The sequence below is a fragment of the Cervus canadensis genome, chromosome 13 (assembly GCF_019320065.1).
Source record: "Cervus canadensis isolate Bull #8, Minnesota chromosome 13, ASM1932006v1, whole genome shotgun sequence".
Lineage (NCBI taxonomy): Eukaryota > Metazoa > Chordata > Mammalia > Artiodactyla > Cervidae > Cervus > Cervus canadensis.
Window position 1 is genome coordinate 73,754,651 of NC_057398.1, and position 14,442 is coordinate 73,769,092.

Genomic DNA, 14,442 nt, shown 5'->3' on the forward strand with positions numbered 1-14,442 from the left:
AAGGAAAACACACCAAAATTACTATCAGCCCAAGCAAAATATAATTTTGAAAAACTAAATTCCTAAGCAAACAAAAATCAGCTTTGGGGGGCTCGCCTCTTGCTTCTGGCTTGGTCCTCTCTCTGGCTCCTTCCATGAAACAGACAGCTCGCTGGAGGCGGGGCATCCGCACCCACCAGGCCAGGCCCCAGCCCAGGTCCTCGAGGCCCCTGCCCGCAAGGCCCCCCTCACCTTGTCACCGAGACCCTCGGCCTCCTCCGCCAGGAGGGAGCCGCCGTCGGGCAGCAGCAGGGCCGTGTCGGTGGTGGAGGAGGAGCGGGGGCGGCCCTGGTGCTGGTGCAGGATGGCGGCCAGGCCGCTGTCCTGGGGGGCCTTGCGCAGCAGGTGGGGGCTGCCGCGCTGCGGCTCCAGGGAGCTGCTCTTGGCGCGCCGGCTGCCGCCCCCGCCGCCGCCGTGCAGGCTGGCGCCCCGCTTGATGGAGGGCCGCGCGCGGATCTGCTGCAGCACGCGGTTGAAGGCGGTGGGCCGGGCGGGCAGGTCGTGCAGGGACATGGCGTAGGACACGCGGTGCATCTCTGGGGAGCGCTCCTTCTCGTCCGGGGACTCATGGTCAGACATGCCCTGCTGCTGCTGCTGGGGGTCCTGAGACGACGGGTGCTCCCTTTCCCGCGACCTGCGGCGGCTGTGGAACAGGTGCTTCAGGCCGTGGCCAAACATGGAGCCCTCTGAGAGCTGCTGGATTTTCTGAAGGGGGAAGGATGAAGAATTCGGTGAGTGCAAAGCTCTCGCATGCCTAGCTGGTTGGGGGCAGAGGTAAGGGGTCTGTTCCTGGGACACTAGTGCAGCTCCTATAGCCACTTGAAACTGGAAGATCCCCAAGAACGGCTGCGGGGAGGGGGCAGCCCAGACCCAGTCCTCTCCTTCCCAAATAAATGTGTCCTCATGGCTTCCCCCAGGACACTCCTAACCCGCACATGGTTCAGGGTTACTGGGCACCGTATCCTTGTGGCTACAGTCTGGGGCTCAGTGGCACATGCCGGCAGCACTTGGCTCACGAGTTTTATCCCTCTGGACGGATTCTCCCTCCATCCCTGAGACCTCCCTCCTCCTAAATCAGATCCTTCCTCAAGATCCTCTTTTGGCCCAAAAGATGCCTCATTGCAACACTCCTTGGGAAAATCAGGGTCATGCAATCAGATTATACTATGTAGCAGATATTGTTAATCACCTACCCAATATCTATTCTCCTTTCTTTCTTCCCAAATTGCATGGCCTTACTGCACCACACTAAAAATTCTTGCTTCATCAGAGGCCCCGGCAGCCTGGGGTAGCTACATGACACAGTCTTGGCCAATGAAAAGCAAGATGAGCTTTCTAGGGGAACTTCTGCTTTCCTAATAAAGGTACTAGCCCTTCTTGCTTCTTCCCATCTGAAATGTGGAGGTAATGCTTGGATCATGCTTAACCAACAGCCATCTTGGTAAAGCCCCCAGGGAGATGCCTGGGAACCTGATGACCCTATGGAGTCACCAAACCTGGTGTGGATGCCTACCCTGGGATTCTTCGTTCATGAAATAAACAAGTCTATCTTTACCTATACAACTTTAGAATAATTTTCTCTTGTTTATAGCCAATCTCATTTCTGACATAGCAGTAAATTTTACTGAAGCTTCCAGGTTGACGAACACTTCCACATGCCAGGAGGATAGCACACCCCAGCTCCAGGGCAACAGAAACTCCTGTACCCAAGACCCTTCCAAACCTCTTCACTGGAGGTTAGTTGCTCAGGGACTAACCTGTTCACTCAGGTTAGTCGCATCCATGAAGAGTGCCTCTTCATTTCACTGTTCATTTGTATCCTGCATAATAACCTGGTAAATGTAAAAAAGTACACAAACTATGTCTACGGGCATGCCTTGCAGTGTAGGCAGTAATGTGACGACTTCCTCGGCATACATACCAGAACCAGAGTCCACAGCAGTGTCTTTCCACTCAGGCTGGAGCAAGCCAAGGGGGCGCTGGAGCCCGGTGCTGCCCTGGCCCCAGGCTCTCTTAGTCCTGCCCCTGAGATGCTCCACCTGCTCCCCAGGCAGAACTGCTCAGAGAGGGGCAGCCTACCACCTGGCCGGGGCGAGGCCATGCACAGGGTAACTCCAGACCGCTGCTCCTGCGTGGGGCCGGCTCAGAGGGTGGAGCCGACCCTCCGCAGAGAACTTCAGAGCCAGCGGGCGGAGGGCTGGGACTTGGAGGGCCAGTGGAACCCTTAACTCCTGAGAGGGGAATTCAGAACCAAGCAACCCGGGGCTCCGTGAGCTACAGAAGGTCTTCATCTGTAAGGAACGGCCTCGGGAGGCAGCCTGTCAGCTAAGAAACCTTCCAAAGGATTACAAGTACTGGATTTTCTTTTTTTCTAGAAACAAACTTACAGAGGAGAAAACGTGAACCATGCAGACACCAAGAGAGAACCATCTTCAGATCCGAATTAGCTGACCCTACTCTCACTGTAGGCTACCCACTCCAGTATTCTTGGGCTTCCCTTGTGGCTCAGCTGGTAAAGAATCCGCCTGCAATGCAAGGGACCTGGGTTTGATCCCTGGGTTGGGAAGATCCCCTGGAGAAGGGAAAGGCTACCCACCCCAGTATTCTGGCCTGGAGAATTCCATGGACTGGGAGCTTGGCAGGTTACAGTCCACGGGGTCGCAGAGTCAGACACAACTCAGAGACTTTCACTTTCACTGTCAGGGCTTCCCTGGTGGCTCAGCTGGTAAAGAATCTGCCTGCAATGCAGACCCTAGTTTGATTGCTGGGTTGGGAAGATTCCCTGGAAGAGGGCATGGCAACCCACTCCAGTCTTCCTGCCTGGAGAACCCCCATGGACAGAGGAGCCTGGCAGGCTGCAGTCCACGTGGTCGCAAAGAGCTGGGCACGACAGAGCGACTAAGTACAGCGCAGCAGCACCCTCACTACTAATGACACCTCAGCGCGGTTTGTGCAGACAGCCGCCCTTACATCCGACGTCAGTAACTACGCACATACTGTGGATTTGTGTCAAAGTGGAGGATTTTCATTTTTCACCCTGTTTGAGTAGTCTCACAATCCTCAAGTAGGTGGGGCCTTTATAACACCCATTTTACAGACCAGATAAGTTTTATCACCACAGCTCACTGTGACCTTATGGTTTACAGTTTTCAGTATGCTCTTTCTCCTGCATTATCTCACTTGACTTTCCCAGAAACTAATAAAAGCAACAGCAGCAATATTTCCATTTTTAGGTGAGGAGATGAAGGTGACCACCACCACTTCTCAAGAATGTAATCCTGGGGCAGCCCTGGAGGTGCCGGGTCTCCCCACGGAGCAACGTCTCCAGGGCCAGCCCCGGGTGGAGTCTGCTCAGGTAAAACCACCACTTTCAAGGCAGGCAGACTGAAGCGTGCATTCCGCCAGATCCTGTGGCCTCTGGACCAGAGACAGGCCGGGACACCCTCCCCCTCCTTGGGCCCAGGCTGATACCAGACCTTCCTGCAGACATCACGGATCGGGCCAGCTGGCTCTGGCACTTGCCCAGCAACTTCTGCCAAGTGGTCACATTACATATTACAAACGGTCTTTCTAGCATTCTACTCCAGGCCTCTTCCTTCCCTCCCTGGCACTCCCAGCCTAGCTTCTCCAACACTGAGGCCCCTCTTCCACATCGACTCAGATACAGACTTCTGCCAAAGACGGCACTAGAGTTCTGAGGCATCTCCCCTCCCTGAGCCCCGGGAGGTCGGGCTAGGCACTGGGGACAGCAGTCACCACTGTCTGCCATATTGCTCTGCATCCAAAATAGCTTGGTCAGATTATTTGAAACACCATACGACAGCATTTTTCAAGGTGCTTTCCGATGTATGCTGTCCTTCTAGCCTGACACAAGCGTAAGCCCGGGAGGCAGGATGTGTCTCCATTTTACAGATGAAGAAACGTAAGCAGAGCCCAGCTAAGGGGCTCATTCCATTCCCGGAGAAGAGTGTCCAACTTCTACTCAAATGTGCCACCACTGGCTCACACGCCGATTCTGAGACTAAAGCAGACACAGTATTTACACAGGTCCCAGAAGAGAATCGGCATCACCGACTCAATGGACACGAGTTTGAGCAAGATCCGGGAGATAGTGAAGGACAGGGAAGCCTGGTGTGCTGCGGTTCACGGGGTCTCAAAGAGTTGGACATGACTTAGCGGCTGAACAACAACAATGGAACAGTATCACAGGCAGGATCAAAACAGAACAGAATGCCGGAGCCACGGGGAGCTCGGTCCCCTGAACTGCGGCGGTGGATCTTCTCACGTTACGTTGTAGGACGTGGGCAAGACGTGTACCCAGTGTAGGTCTTCCTTTCCCACCTTGCCCTCCGTTCTGCAGGTCAAGGAGAGCCGGGGTGACCTAAGGACCTGTGCCCCTGCGGCACGGAGGAGTCTGCTAAAGTCCATGGTGGAGAAGAAAAAGAACAAAACAAAGAAGAAAGGATAATGCGGGGAGGGAGGTGGCTCCGTACAAAGGGGTTTTTTTCCTCACGAAGTGCAAGGCAAGAAAGCAGAGTAATACCATGGCCTGCGCTGCTTCTGCATGTGGGTGTCAGAGAGGAGATGGTTAAGGAGTTTTGACGTAACATGGTAAGTATTTAAAAAAAAACAAAACAAAAAACCCAGCACACACACATAACCAGCCACAAGTTTTGGAAATGAGGAAAACCATGGTGACTAGCTTGAGGGAACTCAGCCACCAACGCAGCAGAAAGAACCACCTGCTCTGACTAACAGGTTCCAGCTACTAAATGTCACTTGCTTCTCCACATTGACTCCTGCTTTTCCCCAGCTGCCAGGAGCCATTTTGGTGGCTGAACGCAGCCATGTATTTATTAGGGGAGGAGAGCTGAGCTGCTTCGGAGTGAGAGGTGGGACACAAACAGCTCTCCCGATCCACGAGAGTGAGCACAAACTGTCCTGCAACTGCCCAGAGGCCGGAAGGGAGGCAGAGCACCCTGGGGCCAGGTGCCCACGCCTGCAGAGGGAAATGAGGGACGTTTGCTGCCCTCCCCGAATCATCTTTAAGGGCAGGAAGGGCCCCGCCTCCTTGGGGTGCCATCATCCTCTCAGGAAGAAAGGGTGGACTAAATGATTTCCGAAAGATCCTTCCTGAGAAGGCTGTGGTCTCTGAACAGTTAGGCTTCATCCGTTCTCCTCCCTGGGTGTGGGTCCCCAAAAGGGGAAGTCTGCTCCAAAAGCTGCAAACACAGCTGCCTGAGATCAAGCAAAATGCTTTGGGGTGCAGTGACTTTGGTACCATCTGGTTAAAAATAGCCAAAAGCGGCTTCTAATTCTTCCAAGTCCCTGCATTCTTAACAACTCCCATTAATGCTGAAAGGATCTTTAAAAGTGATGCTAACCTATAGCTAATTATCCCACCTGGCAGCTGACTGCATCTCCCCTCCTCCCAGCTGGATTTGAAACGCCCTCTGCCCCACCACTGCTTCGGCGGGGAGGGTTCAGTGGGGTGACTGGGTCACTGTGAGCCTCAGCAAGCCTAGGTCGCCAACGTTCCTCTATTTATAGGGTCTCTATGGAAACAGGGCCAGCATTAAAGAGCTAATCACTGTAAAAACCTACAGTCCTACTCTCGAGATAAAAAGTGGATTGCAGAAGTCTCCAATTGCCCTTAAGAAGCCTTGGGTGGGGAGTCTGGGGCTGGAGCAGGAGAGGAGCAGTCACCCCAGGTCTGACGCTCATGGCCATAGTGATGGAGAAGACTGAGCGGCTGCAACTGTCTCTCTTAAAAACACAGTGATGAAAGACTTTCGGAATCATTTTTTTCTTCCCCAGCAACCCTGCTGACATTAAAAAAAAAAACAAACCAGATTTCAACTTAGGGGCAAATGATTTCCCCATTCTCAATTTTATTTAAACTTCTCATTCCTTTATTGCTCAGAGAATTCTGCCTGGGGTCAATGCAAATCAGGCCAAGTGACCTCCTGCAATGGGTCTTTAGGCAGAATTGGCTCAACATATACCAGCATAAAAGATTCTGATTACAGTTATCTTCCCGGTGTGCCCTCTCTCTCTTCTCATCCTACCCACCCTTCACCACCCACCTCCCCTGCTCCATACCACGCCAGTCTAAAGAGATCTCACCACCCTGCTCTGAACTCGAGAGTTCGTTATCCGCACCATTCATCTTGCCATTAATCATGTTCTGCCTTGTGACATGGCTCTCTCAACTGTTATCCAACTTCTCACCAGCTTCTGGATGGAACTCTCAATGAACACATGGAGGGCAGGAGCTATATCATCTATTATCTCTGTGCCTCCAATAGTAGCGGGCAGAGACCTTCACACCAATATGGACATTGAAAGTGAAAGTGTTAGTCGCTCAGTCGTGTCTGACTCTTTGTGACCCCACGGACTGTAGCCTGCCAGGCTCCTCTGTCCATGGAATTCTCCAGGCAAGCATACTGGAGTGGACAGCCAATCCCTTCTCCAGTGGATCTTCCCGACCCAGGGATCGAACCCAGATCTCCTGCACTGCAGGCAGATCCTTTATCATCTGAGCCCCATCGCTACTTAATAAATTTCTGAGCAGAAACTCTGCACATCTACAAGACCATCTTAAAAGGGAGATTTAATCCGTAGACAATTACCTTTTCCAAAGATTTTAAATGCTCAGTTGCACAACTTTTTCTTATGTCTAGCCCAGATCTCTCCTGCTGCAGTTTAAACCTCATCTCAATCTGTCATCTCAGTAACTGCCAAGATCGGGCTTCCTGGGAAAAGATGAACAGAGACCCAGGAGCCTGAATGTGTTGACTGTCCTCACAAATGGCTTAGGTCAAGGCTCATGTTCTCACAGCCAGCTTTGTTCTCCAAGTGGACATCATTCAGCTAACCTGGACGCCTTTAGCCAATAGGTGTGAAAAGTCAAATATGTCTTTTTCATACAATCACAAAACATACCTGTGATCCCTCAAACATCTTTGTTTAAGTTCTTAACATGGAGAGAGGCTTAAGGGTTTGGTTGGTAAAGGCGGCCCCTGTCCACTGTGGCCTCGTTCTAAGAACGCGTCATTCTCAACCATGAAGATGTCAAAGCCCATTTCTTAGAGGAGAAATGAAAACAGACATGAGTTTTGAGTTGGCCTCCAAGACCACCACTGAGATGCCACCTGAGATTTTTCTTCCCCCAGCCCTGACACACATTTTTTTAAAACTTCAACCCCCAAATCAGGTGCTATCAGATGTTTCAATTCCTTGCTGAGGAAGAGATTCTTATTAATGGGATTGGCAGTGAAGACAATTAAATACACAAAAAACAGTACATTCTGTAGATGCCAAGCCTGCAAGACAGTTCTCACTGGAACAAGGGCAGCTGGGGATTCATCTAGAACCCAATATGCGGCAAAACAGGCAGCTTCACTCGCCACGTGCTTTCCCTCTGGCCACCAATTCCTCCCGAGTCCATATCCAGAACGTCTCCGAAAATTCCTGAAGGCAGAGGGGGTGGGGGAAGGGCAACCCCAGGCCTGAGGACCCCCCGTGCTCCTCCCGTTAGGTCCAGGTGGGACAAAAACAGACACCCTCTGCATTCTTCATCACCCTCCACTGTGCCTGACTACTTACAGGGCTGGGGAACTGCATCTAGTCAAAGAGAAAATGGCCTTACACGGGACCTGGCACTTGCCCTTTCAAGTAGAAAGTGCTCTCCTCTTCTTTGGTAATTAAAGTTCCACCCTTTACAACTTGCTCTAAGCACACCTCTTCTGATTAACCTCATATGTTTCTGAATGATGCTCGAAGCACCCTTAAACTTAGGTGTGCTTTGATGATGACTTTCTTGCAAGTGTTTCAGCCTGTTTGCCTGGAGGCTGGGGCAGCACCTGCTGCCAAAGAACTGATTCCCCATGTCCTTATTCTTGGCTCTACCTCAACTGTACCTCTCCAGATGAAACCTCTCCTAGGGTCCCGCTCCCAGCTGAGACTGCAGAAATCGTCACGCTGGAACACGTCCCTTCTGCAGGACAGCTGGGGGCCCCCTGCTGCAGAAGGCCACAGAGAGCCCTGCCCTACTGCCAGGACCCTTCCCCAGGCGCCAGAGCCCAGGCACCTTTCCACCCCACCGGCATCCCACAAAGCTGCTGATCTTCTCTGTTGAAAAAGTAGAGAAACGGAGGCCCATAAATTTTATCAAAACCCAGGGCCTTAAAAATAAACAAAAGAACAGAAAAATAAGCAGAAGTTTCTTGGGAATGTATATGTTCCCCATCTCGGGTAGCAGGTAGCTGGGGTATCTATTTTGCTTCTGTTATTTAAAGGGTACATATATTTTCAGACACTTTTATATATACGGCATGTTTCACAATCTAAAACAGGCTTTCCCACGGAAGGTCACTATTTGTTGCCCCGTGAAGCCTTCGCCAGCAGGCTCTCTCCGGGAGCAGGGAGGAGCATGGTGCACCTGGGATCCGCACAGGCTGTGAGCCAGCAAGGACAGTCCTATGGGATTCAGTGTGACTTTCCCTCAGCTCTTTGGTTTCGAATCGCTCTTCACTCCGAGCAGACAGGAAGACCAGTGAATGGTACAGATGAAGGCACCCAAGTGAGTTATGAGTTAGAAACATTTCGAACCAGGACCGGGATGATGCACTTCAGAGCACCCCCTTCTTCTTGGAAAAAAGATTAATACTGTTCAGAACTCTCTGGGGAAATGAATCGCAGAGGCGTCTGTGAAAGGAAAGAGATGCTCAGGGGAAAGTCCAGGGGACGGTTTCTGGCCAGCACACCGGGAGCCTTCCTTTTAGGAAAGGCGCAAGTCCTCCAGTTGCTCAGGGGTGGGAGAGATGGCAAGGTTGGCGATTTCCTCCCCTGCTCTCGGGCTTCTAAAAGGCCTCAGGGCAGAGCCAGCTGACTCTCGTGCTTAGCCACCCATCCCGGGCCTCAGCAACATCTACCACATGTTGTGTTTCTAACAGGAACATGTGCTCCATGTCCCTTTCTGCAGTTTTCCCCCGAGCTCCTCCCACTCCCCCTCTCACTGGCTCTGGGTTTACTTGCTGGAAAATCTCAGTGTACTTTTGGTCAGCCAACACTCTCTGTAAGCAGCAATCTAGCATGTCCTCCCGGGTAGTAAGGAAACTGGCAGGAGCAAAGGCCTGGATAATGACCACGAATGAATCCCAGACATGAACTCAAGGGGTTCAACGGAGTCCACGCCACAGGCCAAGGGAGAAGGCGATGTGACTCTGAATTTGGGGGCTCCTGTTGCAGGAGTGTCTGGTGACGTTGCCCCCGAAGGTCACATCAAGCGTGTAGAGTAGCTGAGAAGGCCTCCAAAGCACCTGCATAAGCTGCCTGTGGGGCAATGTATTTTTTCAGGCTATTTTTCAATTAGAGTTTTAAAATTGCTGCTTAAACTATTTTTCCTCCTCACTGGTACTCCACGCCCCCCAATCTCGGATCCCAGGCCACTGCAGGAGGAATCTACAGTGCAGTCCTCCACGATACTGAAGGACAAGAAGGGAGACCACTGGAGTCCCTGCTCTGGGACTGCTCGGCAAGCTCTGGCTATCAGGACACATGCGGATCATTCTCTCCTCTCCTTTCGCCCAACTTCCATGAGGTGCTTCAGACAAAGTCCTTTTTTTTCTCAAGATGATTTCCTCCACTGCACCTAATCCATCACAACGCCTGGAGTTGTCACAAGAAAACAGAAGTGGACCAAAGGACCAAAACTTCCTATTTCCAAAGTTTAAAATTAAAACAAAACCAAGCCAGAACTGCAGGTTGCTCCAGGCCAGACACAGGTAGGGGACAGGGGGTGTTAAAAAATCAAACTTACCCTATTGCAGTACCATCACGTCTAAAACAAGTTAGCTTCTACGCAGTGCTAGAGCCAAAGATGGGATTTTTCCATTGCTGGAAAACTATGCCAGTGCTGGAAAACAAGTTTGGACATACTTCAAAACTCCTAGTCCCTTTCCCCAGAAAAAGGCTCAGAAAAGTTGAGTGACTTGCCTGAGATCACACAGCAAATTAAACTGCGATAGCCCCCAAGTTCGTGTCTGGCTCTGAAGTCCCTACTTTGTAAACACGTGACAAAGCAAATGGAGATAAACAGGAAAAGGCCCTGTTTGTCTCCCCGAGCTCCCACGGAGCAGGCAGCAGCTAGGTTTTCCCTGAGCTGCCAGCCTGGGTTCACACAGCTGTGGTCAGCTCAGAAATATGTTTTCTGATGGGAGTGGAGGACAACTTGGAAAGACAAGAGAAGAAGGTCTTCTTTCACACCTGATCTCAACTTTGGTTCAGGGACGGCCCGCATTTAATATCAAGTGTAGAGCTGTCGTTGCTGTGTCTGCCCCAATCAGTAAGAGAGTGTCAACCACCACCCCCCTCCCAACAAGAAAAAAGAGAGAGAGAATATAAGAGGTAAGCAGGTGAAGAAGAATGAGCTTCTTTCAGCAGCTTTATCTACAGAGACAAAGACACTGCAGCCCCCACACCACAAGCCCACCTTCCCTTGTGAAGGCAGCGGGGGAAATGAACAGAGTCGGTGGTTTTCACTGCGGCCGGAGCTGGATCATGGGGGAGTTTACAGGGCTGCTTTTCACAGACTCGGCGTGAGGATCCCACCTTGCCAAGGAATCAGGGTGTGCTGGCCAGACCCATCTGGATCAGCCCAGAAAGAAGCTGAAGTTTGCAGCAGAAGGCTGCCCCTTCCCCACGCCAGCACCAAGGGCAGCCCTTTTCCTTCACCATCTCATTGAAAATAGGAACCACAGCTCCTGACCACTCAGGTGGGCTCAGAGGTGGCAGGTGGGCCAGGTATCAAGGGCTCTCCCTGCACTGCCTACCCAATGGAGCTCATCTTACACATAAAGCTAGCCCCGATCCTCTGGAAAAGAGCAGCAGCAAAATCAGAGGTTACATTCAAATAACTGCCACAAATATTTAAGATACACACACGGAGGCAGAAGTCACCTTCTTACCCCTCCCCAAGAAACACAGACAGGTAACACACACAGGTAAGACCACACTCACCTGCGCTCTGACTTCCTGACTCTGTGCCGCTCAGGCCAAACGAGGAATGTCATTGGTTTATTCTGGCGAGCTCCTTAGTGGCTGCTGCCATAGGAGACAGGCTTTATTTAACATAATGGAGTCCTTTTGCTCCCCTAGCCAAGACCTTGCACCCTCCTTCTGGAGAAAATCTCCCCAAGGCATCAATGTCCAAGGCATCTAAGTTCCTTCCTTGGGCTGACATCTCTCTCAGCCCGGCAGTGAGCTTGCTTAAGAAGTCTGAGCCTGCGATTCCTGTGGCAGCTCCAGCAAAGGTGCATTATTTATCACAGCTGCTGTTTTAGTTAATACAGAGACATATCCAGTACAGCTCAATAACGGTCTCGGCAACCGCAGGCTGGTGAATGAAGGCCTCCCAGCTGCATGTGGCCGCCTCTCTCGGATCCTGGTTCTCCCTGCCGGCTCAGCAAGTGTGCAACTTGAACCGAGGCCCCAAACCAGCGCAAGCATCGCGCGGCCACCTGTCAGTTCTCCACCCTGGGGGCTGGTTTAGGAAACCAGCCCGGATCTCCAAGCACTAGCTTAACCTCTGGCTCCACCTAACGGCAGGAAGCCCACACTCCCCTTTCACAGATGGGCAAACTGAGCTTCAATCCAGGAAGGTCCCAGAAGGAGGGAACTAATTCAGCAAAGGAGCTGATGGTCCTTTGCGTGGGCTCCCACCCTTGTCATTTTCTTCCCCTTCCAGGTAGGGGAAGGGATATCAACCTTTTAGTTAGCATTTGGATTTCTCCAGCTCTTTGTCTGCGAATAGCGCTTCACACATATAATTCAAACAATCTCAGATGCGTGAGTCACTAGAACGTCTGCTTGAATAATGAGGAACAAACACAGAGGCCTGAAATAAGCTGAAAGACAGAGGCACAAATGGTACCTGAGATCTAGCCCAGGGTCTGGCTGAACATCTGCCCATCTTCTCTGACCTCTGTCTGGCGTCCCCATCACTTTTATCCTGTTACAGCACTTCTGCGTGGGGCGGGGAAAGCTAAGTCGCCGGTTGGGCTCTCAAGGGGAGGGTCTGCGCTCACCTTTAAATCGGGAGGCTTGCTTCGGGGACCCGGGTTGGGCGCCGCGGCAGCGCCCGCATCCGAAGTTGGCCCGCCCGCAGAGTTAGCACCCGCGGCCTCCCCAGGCCGGAGGTCCGCACCCGGCAGGTGGCAAGTAGCATCTTCCAGCCCGGCTCCATCCTCCTCGCCCTGCTGTTGCTGCAGCTCGTCCGATTTGCACCTCTTCATCGTGTAGATGGGTCGGCAAGGGGACTCTGTCCTTCCAGCGCGCCGTCCTGGGGGGAGACCGCACCCCCCTCTTACACTCAGAAACGAGGCTCGGGGTCTAAATCATTAACGAGGAGGGGAGTCGGGCGGATCACAATCTCTTGAATTGAAAAAATAAACCTTTTCAAGGAAGGGTGAGGGAAGGGCGAGGAGCGGGGAGCCTTGGTTACAGCTTGGAATAGTTCATCGCCACCCGGGGAGCGAAGGCAGGTCACAGTCGAGGCTGGGCAGCAGGAGTCCTTGGGCAGTCATTGGAGCGGGAGGAGGAAGACAGCCCCCGGCCCCAAACTTTCTGCTTCAGGGCACGCGCAGGGCGGAGGAGAACCGGGCGGCACCGCGCATCCCTCCCGGCGGGCCGGGCTGCTGGGCGCGGCAGGCATGGGGCGGCCGGCCGGGCAGGTCCTAGTCTGCCGCCCTTGGCGGCGACTGCGGCCCCCCGCCCCGCCGCGGGCCCCCGGGCCCGCACCTGCCGGCTGAGGAGCCCGCAGCGCGCCCCTGCCCCGCCCGCCCGCGCGCCCGGCCCCCGCCCGCCGCACCTCCTGCTGCAAAGCCGCCGCCGCGGCCTGAGCCCGCGGCCAGCGTGCAACCTAGCCGGCCGGTGCGGCGGCCGGGCGGGGGAAGGCGAGGCGAGGAGGGCGTGACGACGGCCGCGGGCCAATGGGGAGCCCCGAGGGCCGGCGGGGGGGGCGTCGCGGCCGCGTCCTTAGGGTTGGTTGCACCGCGCTATCCCCCAGGAGCAATCCGGAGGGCTGGAGTTCTGCGTCTTAGCATTGCGGACAGCGAGCTGCGGGGTTGAGATCAGGGGCGTCGGGTCACCGAGGCGCGATTTTAGCAGAAGCACCCGATGGACCCTCCCAGGAAACACTCTGTCGGGGTGTCCCCCACCCACTCATTTTGTTTGGCGGGGAGGAGGCGCCATAGGGATGCTTATCATCACGGCTTTTTTTTTTTTGCTCAAACTTTGCACATTATAGCATCTCTTCGGTGAGGAAGACGCAGATCCTAAGACCCTTGATCTGAATCGCGGACAGATTGCTACCTTCAGAGCTGCAAATGCAAAGGGAAGGAAGAGAGCGGGTTTTCTTCTGCCCCATCGCCTCCTCCCCTAATTACCGAAAGAGTCTCAGCTTTGTGCTCAGAAATAAGAAAGTATCTCATTTTTTAACACAATAATGTATGTCAGAGTTTTTGCAAACTGTGAAGCAGCTTTTAAATAAGAAGGGGAAAATAAATAAGAAGGGGTTTTAATGGCAGGAGGTTGAAACATGGAAGAAAGGAAAGGAATTCCATCTCTTTCCCCCATAAATTTCAACCACACTGCCCTGAGTAATCTGGAGGCAGGAGAGAGCAAAAACTGGGGTTACCAAGAGATGGAGCAGGGTAATTATAACAACCCCATCCGAGTAACCTTGTGGTTACTGTGGATACCATGGGTTTTGCCCACCCAGCAGCCTAGATGAACAGTTCTAGAAGTAGGTCCCAGGACCAGCAGAATCAGGATCACCTGGAAACTTGATAGAAATGCAAATTATTGGACATCATCCAGACCTATTGAATCAGAAATGATGGGTCCCAAGATCTGTTTCAACAAGTCTTTCAGGTAATTCTGATGCATACTAACATTTGAGAACCACTGGCCTAGACCATAGTGAAGGGGCCACTTAGTGTGTGAGTCACAGTGATCTCTAAAGCGATTCACAGTTTCCCAAGCTCTTTCACACCCATAGTACCATTCTAGCCTCACTTCAGTCCTGCTAGTCTGTGAGTTTCCTGACTCTGTTCTTTTTCCATTCCAACCACTCGTTTTAATGTGTGTCCTAGAAGAGCCTAAGTTGTTAAGTATTTACTTCAGTCAAGCAGCTACTTTCTAAACAAGGCAGCTCCATTTTTAGAACACAGAAATTTAGAATGGGCTAGAAATGTAAAGCCCCTCCACCTCCACTACACAGTGTCAGGCACAATGTGGAAAACGAGGCCACAAGGCTCTAGCATTTTCAGTGGTGAGGGAAAAGCAGAATGCCAGTGAAGTCTGTGGCAGGACACGGCAGAACAAGTCGGGGCCTATGAC

At 52.5% G+C, this 14,442-nt stretch overlaps 1 protein-coding gene across 3 annotated transcripts in view; it reads right to left on the bottom strand.

Annotated features, from left to right (window-relative positions):
* Nucleotides 1-12,983, bottom strand: part of TMCC2 (transmembrane and coiled-coil domain family 2) — a 39,034-nt gene extending 26,051 nt beyond the window's left edge. The window contains exons 1-3 of one of the 3 annotated variants that reach the window (XM_043485776.1): nucleotides 12,129-12,264; nucleotides 11,062-11,145; nucleotides 232-744 (exon numbers count right to left, since the gene is read on the bottom strand). In XM_043485776.1, coding sequence (XP_043341711.1) covers nucleotides 232-717 — 486 coding nt within the window. In that variant the 5' untranslated portion in view covers nucleotides 718-744; nucleotides 11,062-11,145; nucleotides 12,129-12,264. Of the gene's footprint in view, nucleotides 1-231; nucleotides 745-1,796; nucleotides 1,872-11,061; nucleotides 11,146-12,128 lie in introns of all 3 variants that reach the window. The other 2 variants (XM_043485775.1, XM_043485774.1) reach the window with 2 other exon arrangements.
* Nucleotides 12,984-14,442: the final 1,459 nt, after the last annotated feature.